This window comes from Leuciscus leuciscus (assembly GCF_965113295.1).
Source record: "Leuciscus leuciscus genome assembly, chromosome: 23".
NCBI classification, from domain to species: domain Eukaryota; kingdom Metazoa; phylum Chordata; class Actinopteri; order Cypriniformes; family Leuciscidae; genus Leuciscus; species Leuciscus leuciscus.
Genome location: NC_138747.1, coordinates 23,193,300 through 23,205,117, shown reverse-complemented (window position 1 = coordinate 23,205,117; position 11,818 = coordinate 23,193,300). Strand labels below are relative to the sequence as shown.

General features: G+C 35.8%; 2 protein-coding genes across 3 annotated transcripts; one reads left to right on the top strand and one right to left on the bottom strand.

Annotated features, from left to right (window-relative positions):
- The first annotated feature begins 181 nt into the window (after window positions 1-181).
- Window positions 182-7,461, top strand: samd13 (sterile alpha motif domain containing 13). 2 transcript variants are annotated; one of them, XM_082156810.1, is made up of 5 exons: window positions 182-332; window positions 1,144-1,302; window positions 1,555-1,594; window positions 5,199-5,310; window positions 6,604-7,461. In XM_082156810.1, the coding sequence occupies exons 3-5, from the start codon at window positions 1,557-1,559 to the stop codon at window positions 6,745-6,747; spliced, it is 294 nt and encodes a 97-aa protein (XP_082012936.1). In that variant the 5' UTR covers window positions 182-332; window positions 1,144-1,302; window positions 1,555-1,556; the 3' UTR covers window positions 6,748-7,461. The 2 variants fall into 2 exon arrangements, with proteins under 2 accessions (XP_082012936.1, XP_082012935.1); XM_082156809.1 differs by having other exon boundaries at window positions 1,552-1,594.
- A 227-nt stretch (window positions 7,462-7,688) lies between these two features.
- On the bottom strand, window positions 7,689-11,792 carry uox (urate oxidase). Its single transcript, XM_082156790.1, has 8 exons — window positions 11,586-11,792; window positions 11,253-11,465; window positions 10,770-10,886; window positions 10,232-10,310; window positions 9,027-9,213; window positions 8,787-8,910; window positions 8,471-8,554; window positions 7,689-8,197 (listed from the first exon to the last, which is right to left on the bottom strand). The coding sequence occupies exons 1-8, from the start codon at window positions 11,604-11,606 to the stop codon at window positions 8,123-8,125; spliced, it is 900 nt and encodes a 299-aa protein (XP_082012916.1). The 5' UTR covers window positions 11,607-11,792; the 3' UTR covers window positions 7,689-8,122.
- Window positions 11,793-11,818: the final 26 nt, after the last annotated feature.

Sequence of the window (11,818 nt, the reverse complement as noted above, 5' to 3'; positions counted from 1 at the left end):
ATAATATAATATAATATAATATAATATAATATAATATAATATAATATAATATAATAGTCAAATACTGTTACAATCCTGGATAAAAATCAAGTGGTAAAACAGCCTATTTCTGTTGCATTGATTTCTCAGGTAAAAATAACAGGTTGATTTAGATCTATCCATGCTTGTGAACAACTACATTTCCCATCGTTCGAGACTACATTACCCATGATCCCCCGTTCCTGCATTTGTCGGATTGTGCTGGGCGAAAAAAAGCGTAATATTGTTCCAATGATCGGGAATCAATAACATCCAAACCATCAACATAAATCATCCAATCATAAAACAAATTGGTAAGATAAAAGCTTTTCATCCAAACAATTGGAAAGTGTCGTTTTGTTTTCTTAGAATGACGGCAAATGTCATAAATGTGGAGTTAAAGGAAGCTAGCTGGCTAATGAGTTCATCATCTGCTTTATTAATCATCACACTGTTGAAATTCATCATAAAAACACTTGTACTATATTCAATATATGTTTTGTTGAAAAAATCCTTCTGTTTTGCCTCTCAGATTACAGCTTCAGTGATACAGTTACATATATTTATAGCAACACTAATATATTTCATACGGTATTTTTCAGTTATTAAAAATACTTTACTTATTATAAATTATTAGATGTTTTATTTATAATTAAAAATCACTTCTCTATGTTAAAAAAAATATATATATATATGGCTGTCATATTGTTTATCGCGTTTCTCTTCATAGACACGGAACCTGTCAAACCAGCAAGGGAAACGCTTAGGCTATTTTAATTTCCCTTATAACTCTGATATTTTTCGCATAATTTAAGCTGTTCTCAAACCTAAAAACAGAATTGAGTTTCTTTATATGATAATGATGATTATAGTAAAATATTAATTTGTTAGTAATTTGATTTAGGCTATTTTCTGACAGATTACCTTAATGTTTACAATGTATTTCCTCTAGTTTCCTCTATTTAACATGTCTAGCCTCTTTTGTGGTCCTGAACTTTTTGGTTTATTACTCACGTGAAGGATCACAGTACTTAAAATATCGGTTGAGTTAAGTGAAAGAATGCTTGATAAATGTTTTTTATTGCTCAGATTATTATTTATTTATTTATTTAATTTTTTTTGCAGAATCAATTCTCTGACTACACAAAGATTTATTCAGAAGCTTGGAGGTTTGTGTAAGTTTATGGAAAATGGGGCGGTTTTGCACAGCGGGAGATGAAGGCCATGAAGATACAACTGAACACATCTAATGAAATAGAGCAGTCTCACCTCTCTGACAAACAGGTGAGCTATATATCAGTTGTTGATCAGATTAATACGATATTTATTAGTGTACACATCAAAGCAGAGCGTCTCATTGCACCTCAAGAATTTATCAGAATTTGCAAATATGAACTAAATGAATGAATTAAAACATCTCCCTTACTAAAGTATTTCTTAGAAAACTATAGGCTGCTACAGGAGCTTGTGATGATAGACTAGAATTGCATGTATTGAATCGGAATCCATTGAGAATTTTTATTTTTAATCCAGCAGTCATGGAAGCCAAGGAAAATGGGTCAGTGGACACCAAAAGGTAAGTGTATACTAGGCTATGTGACCGTATCAAATTTTAATTTAACGATAATTGCTGAAGCTTTTATCATGGTATGATTGTATTATCGTGGTATTGAATTAAGATACAAAAAAGTGTTGTTCTCCTAACAGGTTTAATAACTTTTCTTATAACAAAAAGAACTAGGAACATTTAAATACCATAAAATAAAACACAAAACAATGTAGCCTATAAAGTAAACAAAGGTTTCAAACAGATAAAGAGCAACACTTTACAATAAGATCCAGTTAAAGGTACAATATGTACATGTTTTCACCGCTAGGGGTCGCTAACCTCTTACAATAACAAAGGCGTAAGTTGATGACGCAAAATTTCCTGCGGAATTATGGAACTTGTCGTCAAGCCGATGGATCTAATAATGTTTATGGATGAGTGAATACACTGATGTTTTTATCATGATATCAGCGCCACACGCGAGTCCCACGGATATAAAGGAATGGAGATTTCATTCTACCAAACGCAAGTGCTGTATTAGTGCTCACACAGGTCAGTGTATTAGACGTGTAGCTGCTATTAGACGAATGAAACTTGTGAGGTAACGCAGCGCTGTTTCACTTGCTCAGTGGTTCCCAAACCTGTCCTGGAGGACCACCAACACTGCACGTTTTCTTTGTCTCCCTAATCAAACACACCTGATTCAACTCATCAGCTCATTAACCCATGTGATAATGAGCTGATGAGTTGAATCAGGTGTGTTTGATTAGGGAGACAAAGAAAACGTGCAGTGTTGGGGGTCCTCCAGGACAGGTTTGGGAACCACTGCGGTCTAACTATCACACTAAACTGCATTTGAGTGTGTTAAAGTTATAATGTTATTCTATGTGTTAGTTTGTCTGTATGAGACTAGCAGTGAGCTAGATCAACATTAGAATAACACACTGATCATATTCTAACATTTCATCATGTTGAGTTATAAAATATTTTCTAAATAAAATACAATTAAAAAACGTTTTCATATAAAATAATGGCTATTTTTAATAATTAAATATAAACTCATTTTTGAGTTTTGACTACGAACACATGAAAACACAGCTATACAACATAGTTCAAAAACAAATAAATAATTAGTCATTTCTGAACATTGACTCTCAGTCTTTATTCACCTTTTTCTCACGTTTTCTCAATAAAATTAATAAAAGTATAGAATATAATAGCATATTTCTAATAGGGGCACGTTGTAACGCAGTGTTACAACATGCCCCCGCCTGCACAACTGGGATTTAAACCCTGCTAGTGTCTTCTGCTAGTGAAATTTAACTTCAACTGTTAAATAACAATCTTGGAGATTAAAATAATATCAGATTTGTCTTATTTTAAATAAACACAAAAAAATTGAGATGAAAAATTAACTTAAGAAATTTACTTTTGCTATGGTTTAATAAATGTCTATGGATATCTTCCAAAAAAAGAAAAATTTTGGCGAATTTTTTTTTTCCATATAGTGTTGATATGGCAACTAGTAAATACACAAAGTTTCGTCATCCAAGCATGTGCGGAAGTATTTAAAACAAGCGTGATACAACTAGCCCCGCGTTAGTTTGTGCCCCGCGCTCCCCTACACTTGATAAAGGTTGTTTATAAAATTACCCGAGCTCGGAACAAAGATTTTTTTGAGATGGACCCCTTCCTCCTGGGCCAATATGTGAAGAACTTTAATAGGCCTATTTCAACCAACAACATACTCAGGCAATCTGATGGAATAAACCAGTCATCTTCATGCTCCATCAGTGGCTCTGAGTCAGAAAGCAGAACTTACCTTCGCAATCCATTTATTTAGCCATCCTCAAAGTTGGTGTTGTTTCCCTGATGAAAATCAATAGGGAATTTAAGAATTAGAAAATTTGGGTTCCAACTTCCAAGGAATGGACAATTTTTGGAAATAATTCTTAGTTCAGCCCTCAGTTTGTGTTGTACAATACTGGTGAAAAATCATCTTCTTTTGGCTGCTCCCGTAAGGGGTCGCCACAGCGGAATTATCCGCACAGGTTTTACGCCCGTGGCCTTCCTGACACAACCCTGCACTAAGAGTGCACTAACTCGTGCAACACTGGTGCTGGGACACTCAAATATACTCACTCCTATCGCCAATTTAGCATATCCAATCCACCTAGCCTGGACGTCTTTGGACATAGGGAGAACATGCAAACTCCACACAGAAAGAACTCTTGGCTCAGCTGGGGCTCGAACTGAGGACCTTTTTGCTGTGAGGCAACATACTACCTACTGAGCCACCTGAATCCAGAAACAGTGCAGGAAATCTACTTTTAACATACTTTAGAATAGAAATGCTCTGCCTCTTCTGTGACAGCGGAGCTGTTGTCTGATGTTTAGATGGCCTCTCGTTTATTACACAAGGGCAGAGCCATGGCAACCGGACTGAAAATAAATGGTTTGCATGGCAACTGCTGCCAATTTATTTGACAATCAGCATTGATTTTATTTAAAATATTCAAACACTGTCAGTTGTTGAAAATCAGAATATTATTACAACACTGATTTGACTAAAGCAGATTTTCCTGAACAAGAGCTTATGCGTAGCCTGGGAAAACCCAGACAACTTCCGGCAAATTTAGATTTGAACTGCAAGTAGTCTGGCAAAGAGCTCATTCAAGCCCATTTCTAATCCGTCGAAATCACGGCACCACTCAGAAACGTTGAGGCGGGCTTTACACGATGACGATCGCTCTGATTGGTTTTAGGTCTATCCAATTGCGCCCAGAGGCATTTGAGCGATGTCCGTTGGTGAAGCGCAGCAACTTTTAAATGCATTATTATATTCAAATTGCAAACACATGAGGATAGTCTCCATGAAAGACCCACTGGCAGATGAACGTGCTACTACATTTCTCTCCGAAACGGTAGGAAATTAAATTAGATTTAATAGAGGATTTTAACTGTGACAAGATGATTGACAGGGCAGTTTACGTGACAGGATGCATGCGACAGATCCGTCCGATAAAGATGATGAAGTAGTATGTCCCAAAGCTTGCCTACTTTTTTTGCTACACATTCAAAAGTAAATACCTTTTCTTCACAAAAAGAGTACATACTTTTATGGCGTTGTGTAACTTAGGCGAATTGGGACGCAGCATATGGCTTTACACGATGACGATCGCTCTGATTGGTTTTAGGTCTATCCAGTTGTGCCCAGAGGCATTTGAGCGACGTCCGTTGGTGACGCCCCTTTGGAAATGAGTTATTAATGAAGCTTTGCCAGACCATAACTCAGTTACTACTGAGAATGGTCTGGTTTTAACCAGGCTAGCTTATGCGCAAATTTAATAAGTGATTTGAGCACACACACCCTTTCTCCATGACCCCGCCCTCCAAAAACTGTTCAGGCAAACTGATGTCGGCATATACTAATGCAAAGAGGCAGAGAACAATGTCTGATTGGACACTTCTTTTAGTGATATCCTACAGCACACATGAAACAGATTTAAGCCTAGTAAAGTGATTATTTGAGAGTGATCAAAGTGATCACATTTCTTGGAAGATTGTGTAGACATATGGAATGGTTCAATCATACTAATGCATCAGTTGAATATTTTTCACTCCCTAATAGTTCTGTGGAGAATGGGCAGCTTACTGATCCCGCACACTGGGCTGTGGTGGATGTGGTCAATTACTTTAAAGCAACAGGGTTTGAGGAGCAAGCCAACGCTTTCCAGGATCAGGTAGGGGTTCATTTTCATATTCCTAAGTTATTTGCTGCACAGTGTCATGACACATTTCTTTGCAAGTCATATATATATATATATATATATAACAATTTAAAATACTGGAATTTTTTGGAACCTGTGATAATGTTTTCAGGATTCATTGATTATATTAAAAATAGTAATGTTTCCAAACTTTTGACCGGTACATACACATATACAAGACATCCTTGACTAGAGTGAACAAACTAAGACATTATTATTCCTCATATCAAACTTTAGAATTGCAGGGGCATTTTTGCCTGTTCCCAAAAGGTCTGACCAGCGCTCATAGAAAAAATGTGGCAAAATTTTTGCAAAGCGCAAAATACGTTGCGTCGTGCACTTTTCACAACAGTTTTAAAGTGAAATGTTCAGTGAGTGACGCTAAAAGCCTGTTTAGTTTTCTCCGGAACAGATGAACGCGAATATGGCAACGTTTTATTACGTTGGAGTTTGTACGCATCACCGCAGTTCTGAATTGAAATGTTCCGGTGAGTGGCGCTAAAAGCTTAATGCTCCATTTTAAAATAACATACACCTACACTAAACCTACCTGATAGTGCTAACAAAAGCAAACGTGACATAAAAAAGCAATCATAACCGTGCCATTTTAGCTTGTTTTTGAGCTCGTCTTTCACGGGAATCATGCACTATGGTAAAAACTAGTGTTTTGAGGTCCTAACATAATTGTGAAAAGAGCCGCGTGAAAACAAGTCTTTATTAATTCATAATCTGACCCTGTAATCATAATTGTGTGTGAAAACAATTAAAAGTGCTTGCTGTTTTAGTGCCTCTAGTGTTCATTTCTGTTGGAAACTGCTGTGATATGTATGTATTGGTACGTATTTTGTGTTTCGCAAAAATGTTGCCTGTGTTGCATAATCCACAGCTACCCTTCTGGTACTTTATTTATTAATTCATGGCTAATGTTTAGCCAAATAATTTACTTGGTTTTATACATTGACAATTCAAACATGCATGATATATTTCATATCAACTCATTTTACCAGCTATGTACAAAATTTACTTTGATATGCACTTTTTAATGCCTCCATGTTCATCTCTCAATTACATAAAGCTGTGTATGAAATATGGTCATTTGACAACAAATTGTACAAGTACAAGCAATAACTAGGCTACAAGACAACCATAGTATAATGATGCGATTTGGGATTTTATACTTTAAAGTTGTATGATGAATTCAATAATATTCATGTTATTATTTTGTCTTCTGTGTTTCTGTATTTATTTATTTTGCTAAACTTACAGGAAATCGATGGCAAATCCCTTTTATTAATGACTCGTAATGACGTTCTAACCGGACTGTCAATAAAACTGGGTCCTGCACTGAAGATATACGAGTATCATGTCAAGCCTCTTCAAACCCAACATTTAAAAAGTAACGTCTCGTAGCTGCTTGCAGCCATGTGGACGCATTGAAGACAATCACCGCAGTGCAGGGTAACTGCAGACAGAACTAATACATGTTATGCATCTTGATAAATAAACATGGTGAATTTGTTGCTTTTAAGGTCTCATTCTGCTGTACAGGCACATTTACAGTTTTCAGCTGACCTATGTTTAACAATGTGTTCCTTCAGATTTGACTTTGTGTGCTTGTCCATAAATCATTATTGCTTTTAAGATTAAATGCTTGGTTTAATAATGTGATCTGTGATGTCAAATGAAAAACTGAGATGTTTCTGTGTAATGCATGAAGTACGTTTTGAACGGAAGTGAGATTGACAACATTGCTGTCACAGCTGAGATTTTATCAGCTTGTTGGTGTTTATTTCCCTTTTTGTTTTTCCAGTTTTAATAGATAAAAAGTGTGTTGAGATAAATTGACAGCACAAATGATCAAATGTCTGAAAATGATGATAAAGGCTGAACGCGTGAGGTTTGTTTTCGGGAATCCTGTCAGAATGACAGTGCTTTGTGCTGCTATTAATTCTGTTTATGCATTTAATTCTGTAACTAACAATGTGATTCCTGATGAATTGGTGAATTGTTGTTGACAGATAGCACAACACTGTAAATCTAAAGCAGTTTGTGATACAGGGTGTTTTAAAAAGAGGAAACAAAGGCCAGTGTAGCCTGCAATAAATGGTGCTTTTTCAGATTCCACTAACTAGTCCTCATTACAGTGCTGTTTAACTTCCTTTGTGCATGTGAATAATAAATGTAATAATCAGTTTTCCACTAAAAAACAATCTCCTAAAACAGTCAAATCCCAAAAACATTACTGGCATGTATTGGTATGATTAACTGATGCTGTTTTCTTTTTCTTTCAATTTTTTTCCCCATCAATGTTGATACATGTATTAGTGATCAAAGAAATAAGATGATGAAGCCAACTGATACAGTATTTTATGTTAATTTTGTTCATTGCTACTCCAGAACCACTGCTGTAAACACCTTTCATCTCAAATCTATTTTAAGTTTATTACTTTTGAAGAACACAGTTATAAATCTGAAAACTATAGAAATGGATTCAAGTTGAATTGATTAAAACAATATTATAAAGATGAGAACACTGTTTATTAACCCACAGTTTTCATTTATTAATATGTATCCAAGAATAGAAGGGAGTTCTCATTGAAACATTTTTATATTTGTAAATTTGATTTACTCGTGTTATTACACACACACACAAAAAAATCTATCTGTAAAATAAAATAAAAATGAAGTCTGTTGAATATTTAAACAGATAATCATGCTAGATTGCTTTATAGATTTTATTTGTTTTGTGTATATGAGATGTCTAGTTTGTGAATGTTGCCGGTCTTTACATTTTGGCTCGTGGTTTTCTGCGCACAGTGCCTGTGATGTTTCCTGCTGGATTATCGAGAGGAAGATAAACCTGAAATAAAAGCACAACATAATGTGACATGTGAATGAAATATAAATACATACAAAGCAACACTCCACATATACTTCATACTCTTAAGTTGGGAAAACAAAGTGGTTTGTGGAAATAAAAGTCATTTTAAGAGTTGCAGCCTCAAAAGTCCTGATTTTGTCAGAGCCTGAAAACTCTGAACTTTGATCTGTGTCAATACAGATTTTCAGACTCATCTGAACTGATAACCTGTGTGTGACTGGCTTTTTCCCCAGGATTTCCTCTGTCACTCACCTCCTCCTTGTTAGAGAGTCCCATTTTTGTCATGTCAATGACAAAATAATGCTGATTCGGCATAATAATCTCGATTTCCTCCACCTATTGAATCCAGTTGATGACAAGATATAAAAGCAAATTTTTTATGACATGAATTATTATATTAATTTCTAGTGTATATAAATGAGTAACATAAAGCAGTAAGCCACTCAAGGTCATGCTTTGTTTTTGGGCTTTGTTCAAATCACTAACCCTTAGTATAAGCAGTAGTAACAAAAGTCAAAAGTTTTTGCACTAACAAAAGTCACACAAAAATGAAATCAGTTTGACTTACCTGTGGAATTCTGTCAAGTACCAGGAGTTGTGTATCGTACAGAGTTTTCTGAACTGAAGGAGAGTACTCTCCACGATCATAGGGTCCCGAAAACTTCTGAATGATGGTGTCCTTAACCGTTTTCCTACGAGGACATTTTCATTATACAGTATATATATATGACACATAACATGTATCACGTCCTATGGCATGTCTAAAAGTTTTGCACTTTGTTGCCATGTCTAAAAGTTTTGCATTTACCATGAAGCGTCAAATGCCACGTTTACGTGAGTGTTGTAACGCCATCTTGCATAAACAGAAGTGCAGAAGAATCTGTCCTTTGCCTCTGTCAGAGTGGTGAAACGGTCCTTCAGGAAGCCCTCAAATCCAGACTGAGTAGTCTTCAGTACCTTCATATCTCTTAGACCGCTGTGGACCACTGGAGTCACTGAGGAAAACACTTGGACTATATTAACAATCTCTTTAATAACTTTTCTGGGCCAGCAAGTTTGGGCCACCTATATAGCAGCCTACGGAGAAGTGATGAGCTCTCAGATTTCATCAAAAATATCTTAATTTGTGTTCCGAAGATGAACGAAGGTCTTACGCGGTTGGAACAACATGAGGGTGAGTAATTACTGACAGAATTTTCATTTTTGGGTGAACTAACCCTTTAAGGTTTTTGAGGAAAACATTCCAGGATTTTTCTCCATATAGTGGACTTTAATGGGGTACAACAGTTTGACAACCAAATTGCAGTTTCAATGCAGCTTCAGAGGGCTCTACACAATCCCAGCCGAGGAATAAAGGTATTATCTAGATAGGTAATTTTCAAAAAAACAAAAAACATTTATATACTTTTTAACCACAAATGCTCGTCTTGCACTAGCACTGTGATGCGCCATGCATTACGTAATCCTGTTGAAAGGTCACGTGACATAGGCGGAAGTACCGACCTACTGTTTACAAAGCAAACGTGCAAAGACGAAGTGAAACGCCATTAAAAAAAAAAAAGGGTAAGACAATAATGTCTGACAATTTTGAAGTTGGAGGAGAAAATGAGATGGAGTTTTTTGCCCTACCCTACATTTTCTGCCTACGTCAGGTTACCGCCTGACCTTTTTTTTTGTTTTGTTTTTTTATTACCGATCATTTCGCTAGATAAGAGCCGATTATCAGATCCTCAGCTCGGATCGTGTCGGTCCCTTTGAAGTTGCATTGAAACTAATTTGGACCTTCAACCCATTGGTTCCAGTTGAAGTCCACTATGGAGAAAATCCTGGAATATTTTCCTCAAAAACCTTAATTTATTTTTGACTGAAGAAAGAAAGAAGGAAAGAGATCAACATCTTGGATGACGTGGGGTTGAGTAAATTATCAGGATTTTTTTATTCCGAAGTGAACTACTCCTTTAATTGTTTTCCTTCAGACCACCATCACTAGTTCAGAATCAGATTTTTACTCACTACTCAGATGTTGTACGACCTCACAGAAGCGGCAGGTCTCAGGGCAGAGGATAAAAGCATGTGCATGCTCAACTCCATTCTGTTAAACACATTCATAATATTTTAATCGACTATAGGATACTGGTCACTTTAATGTATTTCAAACCAATTGATTTAATAAGAATCAGTCATATAAATCAAACATTTATCATACAAAATTAAATCTGCAAAAAAATTCCGTCCTATAGCTTTTCTTAAAATTGACCTCTTTTGTAGGTAATTATTTTCTATGAATTATAAGTGACTGGTGTCAAGATCATTTTTAGTGGATATATGAAGTTCCATTTAAGTTTATACAGGTGTAGTTACAGATGTTGCCTATTCACATTGCAGTACTGTGAATATTGTTAACTTTTGTATAATACATTGCTTGTGATGTTCCTCATTTATAAGCCATTTTAATAAAATTGATTGATTAAATGATTTTTATATATATACAAATATCTCATTTGTTTTTGAAAGCCACTGCATATATTCTGCTTTTGCGGTAACACAACACCTTTTCCAGTCTCTTCCAGGGAACTTCATCAATGTTGACCCTCACTCTTGTGACATGATTGAATGCTGTGAGGAAATGTTCACAAATATCCAGGGCAAAGCCCTCGAGGGTCTTGATCTGCAAGACAAGAAATATTCTTATACAGACATTGCTTAAAACAACTAAACATCAGCTGTTTAACTACAAGATGATTAAGTTGATTTAATAACTAATTCATGAAACACTTGACATTTCTGTTGATTTATCGAAACTAATGCTAGTTTGCATTCACTATAAAAAGTAAAAAACATGCAGGAGCTTTCTACCTGAACTGACCATGACATAGGCCTATATATACTAAAATAATCTCTTAGTGTATTATTAGTGTATAAATTAAATTATTTTGTTTTTATTTATATTTGAGAGGGGGGGGGGGGGGATAATTAATATAGCTATAAATCAAATTACTTATAAGAGCAAAATGAAACAAATAAAAAGACCTACTCCTTTTATTTTGGCGAGAGCATGGACAGTGTTTTTGATTGTATCAGTGGGGATGATATCAGAGTTGTCTCCTGTCAGATAGTCTTTTTGGGTCTTCAGGGTTAACTGAACATCTGCAATCAGCTCAGTAATGTGGTGATGAGATCCTTCACGACGGATGTGAAGAACTTTAACCGTGTTCTTCCCATAGCCCGTCCTCACAAACTCCACATTCTACACAAGACACATTACAAAATAATACTGTATAAAAGCTTTTTTCTTCTTCTTTTTTTTAAGAGGCTAGCATGACACATCCACACATCTACAGTATGAATGAAAATTAAATGTATTTACCTGATTTGAGGTAGTGGCCATGACTGTAAATGGAGTTACTGCAAACTACACCAGTGGTTGCAAGAGGTTTTTGAAGTTGGTACCAGTTTTATTGTTTTGTAATGGGTCCAAATGATCAATGATCTTCCCCACCTCCATAATCCATACAGAGATTCTGATTTGCTGAGAACCCTCCAAAACAAGCCACCTCTCTCCTCTACCTCTGTCCTTCTCAATTTGCTCAGTGACCACAG